Source organism: Chinchilla lanigera, unplaced genomic scaffold (assembly GCF_000276665.1).
Source record: "Chinchilla lanigera isolate Chin_1 unplaced genomic scaffold, ChiLan1.0 scaffold00019, whole genome shotgun sequence".
In the NCBI taxonomy this organism is placed as follows: Eukaryota; Metazoa; Chordata; class Mammalia; order Rodentia; family Chinchillidae; genus Chinchilla; species Chinchilla lanigera.
In genome coordinates, this window is record NW_004955420.1 from 21129347 (window position 1) to 21144454 (window position 15108).

Genomic DNA, 15108 nt, shown 5'->3' on the forward strand with positions numbered 1-15108 from the left:
TTTGCCGCTGAGCTAAATCCCCAGCCCCTGTACATCAGAATTTTCCAAGGAGCTTGTTAATACAGATTTCTATTGCTCCACCATACCCAGACTTAGTCTTCAAGGGTGTCTTCCATTGCTGGTCCATAAACCAGTGCCAGTTTTTGTCTGAGTTTTCCCTAATCTCTGGTCAATTGTAAAAAATAAGTAGTGTTTTCTTTTTTTCAGAAATTAAATTTACTTAGTATAAAATACTGTCATTGTGAGATTACTTCCTTCCCACTTTGGGGGTAGGAAATACCCCAGATGATTTATTTTTAATACTATGCTTCTGATAATAGGTGGCTGTGATTATTAGGTACACCACAAAATTTTGTTTCAAGGGTGTTAGTCCTCAAACTCAGAAGACATCAGTGAGACTGACGCACAGGAAGATTCGTGAGATTTAGAATGGTGATGTTTTGATAGTCTAGTGTGGTGGCAAACCTATGGCACGTGTCCCGCAGCGGGCTGTTGGTATCCTTGAACGATCTCAGAAGTTCTCTATCACGAGTCTAGACTAAGAGTGGGCCGGACTAGAGTGGAAAGAAGGGAGATAGAGAGCAGAAATACTGTTTTGACAGCAGGCAGGACTCAGTGCAAGATTTTGTGAAGAAGAAAGTCAAATATGACTCCAAAAATTGGAGCCAAGCTTAGAAAATTTTTTATTTTTATTTTTTGTCTTTGAGACAGGGTCTTGCTATGCAGTTCTGTAGTGTGTGCTGTAGTGTGTTGATATAAACAACTGCATGTAGACTCTTTGAAACTGTTTGTAACGGGCAAAAAATATAAAGATCAGTAAGGGTCACAACTCACGGTTTACCTGAAGTCGATTATCATAGCAGTGCTACTATCTGTTATACACATTCCCCCTTATCTGTATGTAGGAGACAGAGACCAAAACATTAACACCATGTAGGCCAGCCCTTCTCATTCTAGCCTGTCAGATAATCCTGATGATGGTGGTGTGGGTGATGCGTTCTGAGCACTTACAATGTGGAGAGTACTTCTATATGCTACCTCATTTCTCCTTTGTGACAATATCCTACCGTAGATACAGAGACTGAAGAGCTGACAGATTAAGCATTTTATCCAAAGGCATACCTGGTTCCAGAGGATCTAATGTCTGTATTCCCTTTTAACCATTGTTATATCATATAGTACAGTAGTAACATAATATAAAAGTGGGTGCTCATTTTGAAAGCAAATCAATTGTTTGGATTTTTCTAGTATTTAGACACTTGGATGTTCTTACATATGTGTAACATTTACATGGATGTGCACTGTCTAGAATGTGGGAGGACTTAGTAAACGTTAACTGTGCATCATAGTGTTTTCAATCATTGTGATGGCACTTGGTCGTTTTGAGACAGGGTTTCACTGTGCAGTTCAGGCTGGCCTTGATCTCACATTGTACCCACGGCTGGCCTCAAACTCACAGCAATCCTCCTGCCTCAGCCTCTCAAGTGCTGAGATTACAGGTATGCACAACCATGCCCAGCCAGTGATGGCACTTAGAAACAGAAATGTAACTTTGGGAAGGCAGATAGATGCTCCTCAGTTTACAGTAGAATTACATTCCAGTAAATCTAGTGTGAGTTGAAAATATTGTAAATGAAAAATACACTTAATACCCCTAATGTACTGAACACCATAGTTTAGTAGTATAGTAGACTGTAGAGGATCTTGTTAAGTCTGAGCACCTAAGTTGGGGAACATCTGTAGAGGAAGACAAACTGCAAGATGGTCCTGTACAAAGGTTTGGATCGTGTCTTTTACCTTTTTCTGAGCCCTTTCATGGCTTGCCATCTGTATAAGTCACCTTCCTGCTGCTGAGACAAAATACCTGACACACATTAAAAGAGAACGTGCTTATTTTCAGCTCGTGGTTTCAGAGGCTTTCCGTCCATGGTCAGCTGACTCCAAGACAAACATCATGGTGGAAAGGTGTGGCGGAGAACAGCCACGCACATCACGGCAGACAGAAAGCAGATAGAGCAAAACAAGAGCCAGACAGGAAGGACCAAGGACCAGATACAGTGTCCAGGGTCCTGCTCCAGTGACCTACTCTAACTGGGCCGTACCTTCTCTTCCACCATTTATCAGTAATGCCTGGAGTGTGGTATCATCAGTGATTAATCCTTTGGAGTTAGAGTCCTTTGAGTCCTTGTTACTCAGTCACTTCCCATCAGCAACCGAGACTTTAACACAGCCTGGGGGGTGTAATTGGACCCCAGCTGTAATACCATCATATGTGGAATAGGATTCAAAGCTTTTACCCTCTGCGCCTCATTTTCTGGCATTATTTACCTTTTTCACTCTTTTCCACCAGGCAGTGTTCCTGCTATTACTTTGTCATTGCCCTCTGCTGAAGACCACACAAATGCATCTGTACTATATGATATAACCGTAGGGTAGGTTATGACAACTCAGTCCAAAGAGAAGGAGGACTTGAGTTTCATCTCAGTAAAAGAGTGTTAAAAAAGAATTTGTAATTGAATTTTGTGTCAGGTAGTATTAGAGGAGAATCCTAGAAAGCAGGGCTTTTTTTGGGGGGTGGATTGGTTGCCATGCAGAAGTGAGAGGAGACGGGCGTGGTGGCGCACGCCTGTAATCCCAGCCATCTGATCCCATAATCGGGAGGCTGAAGCAGGAGGATTGTTGCGAGTTCAAGGCCAGCCTGAACTGCACAGCAAGACCCTGTCTCAAAGAGACAAAAAAAAAAAGAAATGAGAGTAATTGGTAATTAATAAGTTGTCTCCAAGGCGGGAGGGAATGAAGTGAAACTGAAACTACTTGTAGACTAGCCAGGAAACGTCGGTGTTTGGTTATCTTCACGGTTTGGACCGGATGTGCTTATGGAGGGTTCTTGTTCTTGCTTGGGCTGTCTTCATCCCACGGTGGTCTTTTCTGCCATTGGTGTCTGTGGAATTGTACTTGACAGAACCCCACAGACAGGCCAGATCTCAGCTGCACCAAGACCTCGCTGATGTCAAGCTGGCTCTGGGCTGTCAGCAGCTCCTCTTGTTTTTCTTATCTTGAACAGTGAAATGTGCTCTAATGTTAGAGCCTTTGTTATTTCTCCTGCTCTGCCAGGCGTTCCCCTCCATATAACCATTCTTCTGCTTTCATCACTTCATTCAGACCTCTGCCAAATACCTTAGTGAGGCCTCTTCTGTCCACTCTTTTTTAAAAAATAGCGTTTCTAATACTTCACGTTCTTTTACCGTGTTCTATTTTTCTTCAAGTTACTTAGAGCTATTTACTTTCATATCATTATTATTTTCCTTCTTCCCTGTCTTCCCTACTAGAATATACAGTTCACAGGACATAGGCCACATGGATGACAGTATGCCCTCTGGAGTACAGTGCCCGCTTGCCTGGGCAAGGGCCTTGTTTCTTCTCTTTTCCTCATACATGTATCTCCGTCAGCCAGAATGTTACCCAGTATGCGTTTGGTCCTCAGTAAAGTATCTGACAGCAAACAAGTCCTTACAGAGAAGACATTGTAACTGACCGATTCTTTTTTTCTTTTGTGGAATGATCTAATATAAAGTAAACCAAATGAGAACAAAAGGGTAACTAGCAAGGATGATTTAATATTATCCCACTTAAGGGTTACATAATGAGTTGGAATGCATTTATATGAAGTAGTGCTCTCATGTGCTTTTTGCTCTCCATTGCCATTTTAGGGATCAAAGGAAACAGTTCCAGGTACTCGTGGAGAACAAGTTCTATGAATGGTTGGTTAATACCGGACACCGCCAACAGCTGGACAGTCTCGTCCCCCCTGCAGTAGGCTCCAAACAAGCAGCAGGATAGGACTCCTACATCAGATCACTGGTAGGCGGTTATAGTGCAGTCCACTTGAAACAGAGTCCTTTGGGGAAATCTTCCAAGTATACAGAAATAATGCACACAGGGGCTGGGGATTTAGCTCAGCAGCACAGCACCTGCCTGGCAAGCGCAAAGTCATGAGTTTGATTCCTGGTACCGGAAGAAAAACAAAAAACAAAAATAATGCACACAATATTATGTTTCTAATCCTTGCCAAATTTTTCCCGCCACTCCCACCAGCATAGACATTTGCATACCCACATTTGCCATATTGTATAGTGAAAAAAACAATATTGAGGTGGAGCATATAGAAATTTAGGCAAATACAACCAAGTTTTATCTTTTTTGCTATTTCCTTGGGACAAGGTGCAGTGACTAAAGATACTGCTCTCCCCCATGCATAGCTTTAATTTTATTCCCCCTTCCTGACATCTTCTTTTCCATCCCTCCCCCACAAACCAGTCAATAAATGGGCTGATCTTTATTAACTGTACATATGCAAGATAATAAATTACTGGAATTAATTCATATGAAGATTTGATTACTGAACACCAGAAGGTCACAGATGAAATAGAACAAAACCACTGGGCGTGGTGGCGCACGCCTGTAATCTCAGCACTCAGGGGGCTGAGACAGGAGGATTGTTGTGAGTTCGAGACCAGCCTGGGCTACAAAGTGAGCTCAAGGCCAGCCTGAATTGCATAGTGAGACCCTGTCTCAAAAAAAAAAAAGAAGAAATAGAACAAAATACAAATTTACTGAAAGTTTTTTAATCCAGATATATGCTGTTTTGAAACAGAAATTAGTTTACCTTGCTATTTTAAGATATTTTTAAAGACTAACAACAGAAAAACACAAAAGACATGAATAGGTAGTTCATAGAAAAATACAGAGGCAAGGATACTCATTTAAAAATAAAGAAATGTTGAGGGTTGAGTATTCCTTATCTGAAATGCTTGGGACCAGAAGTGTTGCGGGTTTCAGACTTTAGGATATCGGCATAAACTCTACCAGCTGAACATCCTGTCTTAAAAATTCAAACTCCAAATACTTCAAAGTCTGAAACCTTTTGAGTCTTGACACTTTGTAGGGCAGTTTGACAAAATCATAATTTAAAATACTCTTTGACTTAGCAATTTCACTTGTTAGACTTTATCTTACAGATACACTCATGTACATAAAGCTTTATTTAGTGTTTTATTTTATTTGCTTTTTAAATTGACATTTAATTTTATTTGCTTTTGTTTTTCCCCCGGTACTGGGAATCGAACTCACAACCCTGCGCTTGCCAGGCAGGCGCTGTGCCGCTGAGCTAAATCCCCAACCCCTTACTTGCTTTTTTAAATTGTGTATATTCATCATGTACATGACATGTTGTTTTGGCATACAGTATATGCACACTATGCAATAGCTAAATCAGTCACATTAACGTGCATGTCTCCTCTTATTCCTGGGCCCTGGCAACCAGTCATCAGCTTTATCTGTTCTGCACATTTCGTATAATTATATGTCATGTTTGGCTTCTTTTACTTAATATTTTCAAGGCTCATCCATGTAGCATGTGTCGATACTTCATTTGTTTTTGTAGTAGGATAATATCGCGCAGTAAAGATCTCCCACTGTGGTTATTCACTCATTAGTTGCTGGATATTGGGGATGTTTCTACTTTTTGGCTATTATAAATAATAGTGTTATGTACATTTGTATACAAGTTTTTGTATAGACATATGTTTTAATTTCACATGAGTATGTGCCTAGGAGTAAAAGTACAAGGACAGATGGTTAACTTTTTAAGGAACTGCAATTTTATAAAGTTATGGAAAGGTACTTATTGTTTACTTTATATATGTTTACACTTGTATATATTACTTTTAAGAAATAATTTTATATTTAATAAATGCAGAAATTAAGAATCAGAAATCTGATAGAGAGTATACAAAAGAACTAGAACAGGGTGCAAATGTTAGCTTAAATTAATCCCCATAGTCTGCCAAGTTTTTATGCCTGTATATGAATTTCATAATAGAAGAAATGATGTAATAATGTGACAAAAAAATTTAACTTGAAACTTTATTTAGTCACTCTAACCTATCATCTCATCTTTGTAACTTAAATGAATTTGTAAATGCAGGCATTTTCTTGTTCCTTTTGCATAAAGGTAATAGAAAATTAAGTTATTACTATTAAGATTTTTGTTGTTATTTTCAGGGTCCTGGACACACAAGGATGCGTGGAGGAGGGTGCGCATTGAAAATTAAATTGGGAAGGCACTCTTGCTGCTTAAGAGACTTGGGAACTTTTTCTCCTGTAGAAGACTTTCTATTGATTTCCATTCCACACTTACTACTGTTTAGGTTGGGTTTAAGCTAAACTTCTGACTTTTATGTAAACAAATTGTTCGCGCAACAGAAGACTCGTGTTTGGGCGGCAAAAATGAAAACTTGATGAAGGCACTCCCATTTTATATATATATATATATATATTTGCTAATATTTAAATATTTGTAAGTGGGTGTAGTGACACATGCCTGTAATCCCAGCATTTGGAAGGCCGAAGCAGGATGATCACTGAGTTCAAGGAACGCCTGAACCACGTAGTGAGGTTCTGCCTCAGAAACCCAAAAAGAAAGATGGTACATTTGCAAGTATATTTCATATTTTAATATGGATGATGGAGGGATTTCATTCTTTATAGAGCTGAAGAGTTTTATAGTTCTTTATAGCTATTTAAAAGGAAATTGCTACTCCTCTTAAATAATTGAAATAAAAGTATGATTTGTTGATGTATAAATATAGCGGATATAGTTTTATATAAGAGTATATTTGTCCTTAAGATATAAAACTTAATGAACTTCCATAAAAATTGTTATTTTTCATTTTCTGCTTCAAATTTCAAATAAGCAAACTCAAAAAAGTAATGTTCTTCTTTTGCTAAAAATGTAAAGCTCTACTTTTAACTTTTAGGGAAGGTTCCCAATGTCACTGTATGACATACTGAAGTCAAGTTTATATTTGATTAGGAAAGTTGTATTTGTCAGGATAAAAGAAAATAATTCCAAATTTGTAAAATGAATCTGATTGTTTATAAACATTTCATATGATTGCTAGCCATTTAATTAGTAGTTTTATCAAAAAAGACTGTTATTAATTTGTAAAGTAAAAATTAATCTGCAGAATATTAATTCTAATTGAAGTTTTTAGAATTTTTATTTTAAAATAAGGTTAAGCAAGAGAGTATTACCAAATAAAAAAAAACACTGGAGTAACAAAAGTGTGATTTGGAAATTGTTTGTTAATGAAATGAATGATGGAAGTCAAATACTTTCTTAAAAGTTTGTAAGATTCAGAAAACTAAACATATAATTTCATGTTTGTTTCTCAGTAATATTTATGCCAAGGCATATTTGCCATTTTCTGAACTGACCATAATACATTCTGAAGGTATTCCACTAATAAAAACACTTTTAAACAGTTTTGTTAGTACAAAGATGAGGAAGGTGGGCTTTTAATGAGAGTATACTAGACCAGGAAAATTAAAATGGAGAATAGTGTTTCTTTGAGTTCGCATAAAAATGTCATCTCATTCCAAAAGTCTGAGGTGGGTTAAGAACCAGAAAATGTTCTCTGAACGGGCCCCAGGTACGACACAGTCTAATAGAAAACTAGGGTGAAGTTTAAAGAAATGTATTACAGTAAAAGGCACATCACATTACTGTCATAGTTCCGGAGACTTCATTAGCGTCTTGTGTGGTGCTGTTGTGGCTGCTTCAACATTCCGAATCAGTTCAAAGCATTTACCTTTCATGGTCATTCTGACTTTGGCAAAGAGCCAAAAGTTGCACAGTCCCCGGTCCAGTGGCACTGTGATGTGTTCAGGAGCCTGCTTTTCTGCTGGATAGCACTGCACAAGAGCATTCAGTGTATTTGTTTTTTTCTTTTTAATCACATCTCACAAAGACACAAAAGAAGACTCTCAGAACCACTCAAGAAAGTAGCAAGAGTGATGAGTTAAGTGTGCTGTGCTGCAAGTGAGGGGAAGTATTTTGAGGGGATTAATGGCGATACATCTACCATAATAGCTTTTAAAAATTTGAACATTCACTTTTTATGTTCATCACCTCTTATATTATGAGTGAAAGAAAAATCACCTTACAGGTGGCAAGGTCTGGAGTCCCATAGTAGCTTTCTGTCTCTCCGCTTAGTGTAGCATCCTTGTGGAGTAGAACATTTTCCACTTTGTGTTTTGAAAAAAATTCACGGAGCACTTGCAAGAATAATTCGTTTAATCCTGTGTAGATTCACCGATTATTAACATTTTGCCTCATTCACATTACCACTTTCTATGTAGTATTTGCTTGAACAATTTGAGAACAGATGTTAGACATCTTAAAATCTTATTCCTTAATACAGTAGCGTGCATTTCCTAAAGACAAAGACATTCTCTTACCTGGTCATGCTACCATGATCAAATTCAAAAAGTTAAGCATTGGTACCACAATAATATCTAATACATCCTATGTGAAGATTTTTTTTGTAATTGTCCCAAGAATGATCTTTGCAGTGATTTTTTCACCCCACCTGAACACAAGACCGTGCATCCCTTCTGCTGTCATGTAAGTTTTATTGCTTTCAGAACATGTCACCTTAGAAACAAGGTCTGATGACTCCTTTGCCAGTTTTGGTGAAGAGAAAAAAAAAAAAAAAAGACATTAGGAATTTTAGAGTTTTTTTTCCTGGGGGGGGGGCGGGAAGAATTGCCCAGGGGAGAGAGACTTTTTTGTTTTTATTTTTAAAACTTTGGCTGGATTTTGGTGTCTTGACTCAGCAAAGTCTGTAATGCAGCAGGGCTTGGTAAGCATTAAAAGAGGGTGGTGAAGCTTTCTTTTATTTCATAATCCCAATTGTTTTTCTAGAAACCATCAACAGCCTCTAAATGACTGACTCAATTTTTGGATCCTAATCTCATGACTAAGCAAATGTTTGATTTGAAACCAGCCCAGTATAAATGTCTCTGCCTCTGACTCTCCATAGCTACTCCTGTATTTCTTTCGGCAGTGGAGAAGTCAACCTGTGCACCAAAGATGTCTAAAACTGGAACCAAGGTAAGTAAATGGCCGTACTGATGCTTAGCCTAGCGATACATTGAGAGAACGTGGAAAAAAACTGGTGCTTCTTTGCCAAGAGGTGAGTATGAGACTGGAATTGGGAAAGAAGAGCAGAGAATGCTTCTATTTTTTTACTCTAACAGACTTGCCGGACAGGACTTCATGTGGTATGCCAAATATGGTATGGGTAAATAACATGTAATATCATCATGATTTCTACCCTCTGGAAACTAAGAGTGTGTATCTGCACAGGAATAGAACATGCTGTTAAGGGTTGTGTGGACTAAAAAACACTTAGTCAGTTAAATTGTCTTGTGAAATTCAGCCTCAATCGTTAACGTTCCAAAAGGCCAAAGCAGACAGGCCAGTCAGAGGAACTAAACTTTCTCCTTCATTCAAACAGTGACTCTCTGTGTTCACTTAATGTTAAGAAAATTACCTCTACAATATTTGACTGAAAATTGCTGGGCTAACCTATTGATCTCTCCGGGAGGGCTTTGAGAGTGAGAAGATAGACTTCATTTTCCTTTCATCTCTGCCACAATCCAGTAAGTCTAAGACACAACCACTGTCTGGTCCACCTCTCAACTTTGTGCTTTGGAAATTTTCAAACGTAGTGACTCTTAAAAGAATGAGATGTTGAGCAACTACTTGTGTGTCCTGCACTTACATCCCTCAGTTAACACTTTGCCATATTTCATCTCTTCTGTCCCTTTGTATGAAACCATTTGAAACAAACAGTGGACTTCATTTTACTGTCATATTAGTATTTAGATTTGTGTCTCCGAGAAACAGAAACACCTCCCTGCACAAATATCAGTTTCATCATGCTCCCAGGATTCATCTTCGGCCATCATATTCCTGATCTCAAGCATAAATCCACCTGATAGACCATATTCAAATTTTTTACTGTCCTTAGAAATGTATATAATGTGAGATCTGATCACATATCATGTACTGTATTTGGTTGTTATGTCCCTAGCCTATTTTAATTTTTTTTTTTCTTTTAGCCACTTTAATTTAGAATAGTCCCTCTACTTTCCTTTCTGTTTTTTAAGAAAAAGACATGTTTTGAACTCCAGGCCAGGTAGGTGTATTTTAGAAGGGTGCACATCTGGAGCTGCCTGATTATTTCCTCATGTTTCAGTTCAGACTGAACAGCTTCGGGAAAAAAACTATGCAGGCAGGGTTGTGTGCGTTTCAGTACATCGTGTCCGGGGGTGGCTATTAATAATTATAATTGTTAATAATAATTGGTTAGTGCCTAATATTTTTTCCATTTAGCAGTCAACTAATAATCATGTTTATTATCAACAAAGTTTGCAGGGGAAAAAGTAACACCATGTCTTTAGTACTCTGAGGTTCTAGATGCGATGTAGATTCCACTGAAAAAGAATTTGAACTCCTTGGAGGGATTGCCACATCTTGAGGAAGATTGTTACATAACCATCTTTTTGTTTGTTTGTTTGTTTGTTTTGTCTTTTTTTTTTGAGACAAGGTCTTGCTATGCAGTTCAGCTGGCCTTGAGCCCTTTGTAGCCCAGGCTGGTCTCGAACTCACAATGATCCTCCTGCCTCAGCCTCCCGAGTGCTGAGATTACAGGCGTGTGCCACCACACCCGGCTTACATAACCATCTTACACAGATGAAAACATCTGCTCTCAAACTCTGCTTTCCAGAGTAGTCATGGTGTGATCTTTTATTTCTCATAATGGGGTTGTTCATTTAGTTAAGAAACTGGCTTGCTGAGCCAAAGGAGATAATAAATTATTTCTTATTCTTCCCCTTGTCTTGCTAGCAGTTTAATCAAAGGAGCTACAGGCCTGCCGAAAGGAATGGATTTTATGAAGCATGTTGTGTAACTTCTGGAATATTCAAGGCATTTTTCTTTCCATTGGATTGGATTGGTAGGGTATTTTTCAAAATGCAAACTTGAAATTCATAGAAATTATGGGAAAACCTATACATTCCTTAGACTTCTGTACACAGTTTTTGGACCAAGGGCCAAAACCTCTCAGCCGGCAACTAAAAGGGCAGATTTCTTATTTCTTTAGAAAGAGAAGCTGAGTATCCTCAGGTACGACATTCTCTGGCTCTGAAATTTAGGACTCACACTGAAAGAAGAGTTTAGTTTTAGAGCCCAGTAATGGTTCCATGGCAGCACTGCACAGGTGCTTTGTTTCAGCTTGGGACGCTTGGCTAGTCCGCTGGGAGGGGGACCAGCGCAGTAACCTTGGAGAACGTGAGTGTTTCTACTCAGATCTGTTGTCAAGCATGTGTACAGAGGGCAGTAGGTATGAGACAGTGGAGTAAAGTAGCTGATGGTAACTTCATTTCCCACAGCATGTGCTTTGCAAAGCCTTTTTGCTGAATGTTGGTTGAAAACCAAAGGCAACTTGAATTAATTTAGGAGTTTAAAACCTATCCTTCTTTAGAGAAGTTACTTATTTTCCTAAAGATTTCTCTACAGTCCTGGGAAAAGCCTCTCAGGCCCACAGCTAGTCCTGCACAGTGTCTAAGAAAGTAAATGCTGCTTTGGAGAACTGAATAACAGTGCAGATAGGAAGACACTAAAGGAAAATAAAGTCAACCAGATCAATACACAGGAGTTTCGCACTGCCTGTCACTGACTTGTAACTGCTAGTGATCGTCAGCAAGTCACTTCGCTTCTTCATCTGTAACAACTATAGCAAAAGGTTATTGGCAATTAGGAGTCAAGTATTAAACTGAGTGCTTAATGTGATTGGCTTCTAAGACTATATCTCTGCAGTAGATACCATTACCTTATTTTGCACATTAAAAACCTTTACTTCTTTTGTTTTGTTTTGTTTTTTTTGGTTTTTTGGTTTTTTTTCCGGTTATTTTCCAGTACGGGAAATCGAACTCATGACCTTGAGTTTGCCAGGCAGGCGCTGTGCCCCTGAGCTAAATCCCCAGCCCCATTAAAAACCTTTAGACACTGCTTCAGTGCCCTGTCTGGGGTCTCATAGCTACTAACTAGTGGTGCTGGGACCTTTTTCTTTATCCATAAGCTGAGGCATCGGTCCTCTGCTAAACAAATTTGAGGAAAAGAGATGAGGTAGGTGATTGTACTCATAGAGGGGGAAGGAAAATAAGGAAGCTGTCGGGGACTAGGAAATAGAGTAACGGGAAGGGTAGGGGAAGGTTCAGGTGGAAGGAAATAATTAGAAGCATGTTGCTATCTGGAAAGAACGACCCAGCATGAAAGAGAATGCCCTTTGTGAGTCATTGTTCTTCATTCTCGACAGCTAATTAGTCACCAGCTCCTAAATTTCTTGTTTGTCTTCTGATTGCAGTTTCCTTTCCTTTGTCCTCACCTGGCTCCTAGCAACCATCTGTTTGTGGGAACAAACCACTAATGTCCAGCTCTCATAGAAATTCCAGGAGGACCCTAGCGTGGCTCTTGGGTCATTTTTTCTGGCTTTTCTGCCTAATCCTTTACCACATATTCAACATGCACTAGCTTTAATGAACTTCCTGTCCCTATCATGGGCCATGCTCTTACCGTTTTTATTCTTGGAACAGGCTTTTCCCTTCCATTGCCTGTGGAAAACATCTATTCGACTTTCAGACTTTAAAAAAAATTCTGACTTCTGCTCCTTTTATCTACACGAACTTGGTTTTCTTCTTTTAGGTCAGCATAGCAAATCCGCCACGAGGTGGCGGCATAATGCCAGGAGATTACTTGCAGAACGCATGCCCTGGAGTTTCAGTTCAGTTTAAAACCTAGCAGGGGTCATAGACTGGGGAATTATTGAGCAAGGAGGAAAAACTAGCCCATTTGTGGTTTCATATCAGCTTTTAGAAACTACTTCATGAATCCCTAGAAGTTCCTGGGAACTCATGTCTATTTGGGAAATCTGTAGTTTTCTTTCATAGCCAGGGCTCCAGTTCTTGTCAAATCATTTGACAAATGGGAAGCTGAAGCCTAGAGAGGTGGGGAAGTTGCTGTAGAACTCAGGCCTATTATTCTAGTTTCCAGGGCTATACACCTTCTTACTTCCCGGGTATCCTGTTGGCAGTAAACTACGGCACAATGTTCCATGGTATATTTTCATGTGTGTATGCTCTGTATCAATCTAAAATTCCCTGAAACTAGTCTGTTTCCTGTTTCTCTGTACATCTACATCATCTGTTTGTTGTTGTTTTGTTTTTTTTTTTGTTTTTTTTTGGTTTTTCTCCAGTACCGGGAACCGAACTCACAACCTTGCGCTTGCCAGGCAGGTGCTTTGCCGCTGAGCTAAGTCCCCAGCCCCATCTACATCATCTGGCTTGAATTCTTGCATGTAAAAATTACTCATCTTCATCAGATACATTTTTGAGGACGTGTTGGGTGCTGGGCACAGGGAGTCCATACCTTAAATAAGGCTTGGTCCTTGCCCTTGGAAAAGTCTCTTAGGATCCTGAAGGAAGGAATAGACATAAATATACAACCTAACCTAACTGTTGGTCTTGATTTGGTTCTCATCCAACTCGGTTTGCGACCAGAGTCCTGGAAAGAATCCATTGTCTTAGAGCACTCTTCAGTGTTGCTTCATTTTAAGCCTTTGCAAAGTATTGTTCCCATTGATCATTGATAGTGAAAGTTGTCCATCAGAAACCAAATGTGAGGTGGGGTAAATCCATATAGTCTCTCCTCAAAATTGAACAAGGAATTTCTACAGTGGGCAATCCATTTTGTTTTGTTTTTAATTTTTATTTTCTATGTAAATAAACCCGCCCTACTCGGTTCTTCTGTTTATCTGCCTGTCCTTCAGATTACTTTCTATGAAGACAAAAACTTTCAAGGCCGCCGCTATGACTGTGATTGCGACTGTGTGGATTTCCACTCATACCTAAGTCGCTGCAACTCCATTAGAGTGGAAGGAGGCACCTGGGCTGTGTATGAAAGACCCAACTTCGCTGGGCACGTGTACATCTTACCCCAGGGCGAGTACCCTGAATATCAGCGTTGGATGGGCCTCAACGACCGCGTGGGCTCTTGCAAAGCTGTTCATCTGGTGAGTCTGGGGACTTATTTCTCTCTCTTTCTCCCCCGTTTCCCTCCTTCAGTCTTTCTATCGCTGCATGGGTGGCTGGCTTTTGTTGGCTGATGAAACTTGTAAAAAACATCTGTCATCACAAGGCTGAATACACTACTTCTTTCTGTGATGTTTTCGCTACCTCTTGGGTATTTAGAGAAAGGAACTTTTTCTTATTGAAAGTCAGCTGTTCCAATCAGGTCTCATTGGGGACAGGAGTTCAGTGACTTCACTTTCAAGGTGGAAGGTTCTGAATCATGATGTTCTGAGTTCTTGACCTGCTGGCAGCTTCCCTAATGATGGACGTTCATTTTCTCCTGTGCTTTTTCAGTCTAGCGGAGGCCAGTATAAGATTCAGATCTTTGAGAAAGGAGATTTTAATGGTCAGATGTATGAAACTACTGAAGATTGCCCTTCCATCATGGAGCAGTTCCATATGCGAGAGATCCACTCCTGTAAGGTGCTGGAGGGTGCCTGGATTTTCTATGACCTTCCCAACTACCGCGGCAGACAGTACCTCCTGGACAAGAAGGAATACCGGAAGCCCATTGACTGGGGTGCAGCGTCGCCCGCGGTCCAGTCCTTCCGCCGCATTGTGGAGTAATGACGTGGATGGGGCCATAGATTTCCTCCCGAGAGCCAAATGCTGGCTGGCCTTGCGGTACAAATAGGCATCACAAATAAAACAATTGGCCCGCATCCCACTGCTGACTACAGTGCCTCTTCTTAAACGCTTCTAGGGACCAGTAAAGTAGAGCCCACCGCAGTGGGTAGCTACACAAAGCAACTCATCCACCAGATTAGCCATCTAGATCTTTGTGCCAAACAAAATGAGACTGCATTAAAAGATTAGAAAATCATACTGCTGTGTAGTGGTTCTTCTAGTTTATGTTTTACATTAATTCAACAAGCACCATAATATCAGCTGCTAGTTATCAAGTACCTGTGTTAGTCCATTTTTTTCTTCACAAGCTACCCTGTAAGAAAAGTGATTTACCTGCAGTTTGCAGATGAGGAAACCGAGTCTTAGTGAAATAAAAAACCTACCCAGGTTCACCTGCTGGTTAATGGGAGAGCTAGGATTTGGTCCAAGATATACCTGCTCTCA

General features: G+C 39.7%; 2 protein-coding genes across 5 annotated transcripts in view; both read left to right on the forward strand.

Annotated features, from left to right (window-relative positions):
• Positions 1-6358, forward strand: part of Tbccd1 (TBCC domain containing 1) — a 22178-nt gene extending 15820 nt beyond the window's left edge. For all 4 annotated transcript variants that reach the window (XM_005383279.2, XM_005383276.2, XM_005383277.2 and 1 more), the window contains 2 exons: positions 3711-3861; positions 6064-6358. In XM_005383279.2, coding sequence (XP_005383336.1) covers positions 3711-3840 — 130 coding nt within the window. In that variant the 3' untranslated portion in view covers positions 3841-3861; positions 6064-6358. The remainder of the gene's footprint in view (positions 1-3710; positions 3862-6063) is intronic.
• A 2259-nt stretch (positions 6359-8617) lies between these two features.
• Crygs (crystallin, gamma S) lies at positions 8618-14860 on the forward strand. Its single transcript, XM_005383275.2, has 3 exons — positions 8618-8956; positions 13737-13979; positions 14332-14860. Exons 1-3 carry the CDS (start codon positions 8936-8938, stop codon positions 14602-14604), a joined length of 537 nt encoding a protein of 178 aa, XP_005383332.1. The 5' UTR covers positions 8618-8935; the 3' UTR covers positions 14605-14860.
• Positions 14861-15108: the final 248 nt, after the last annotated feature.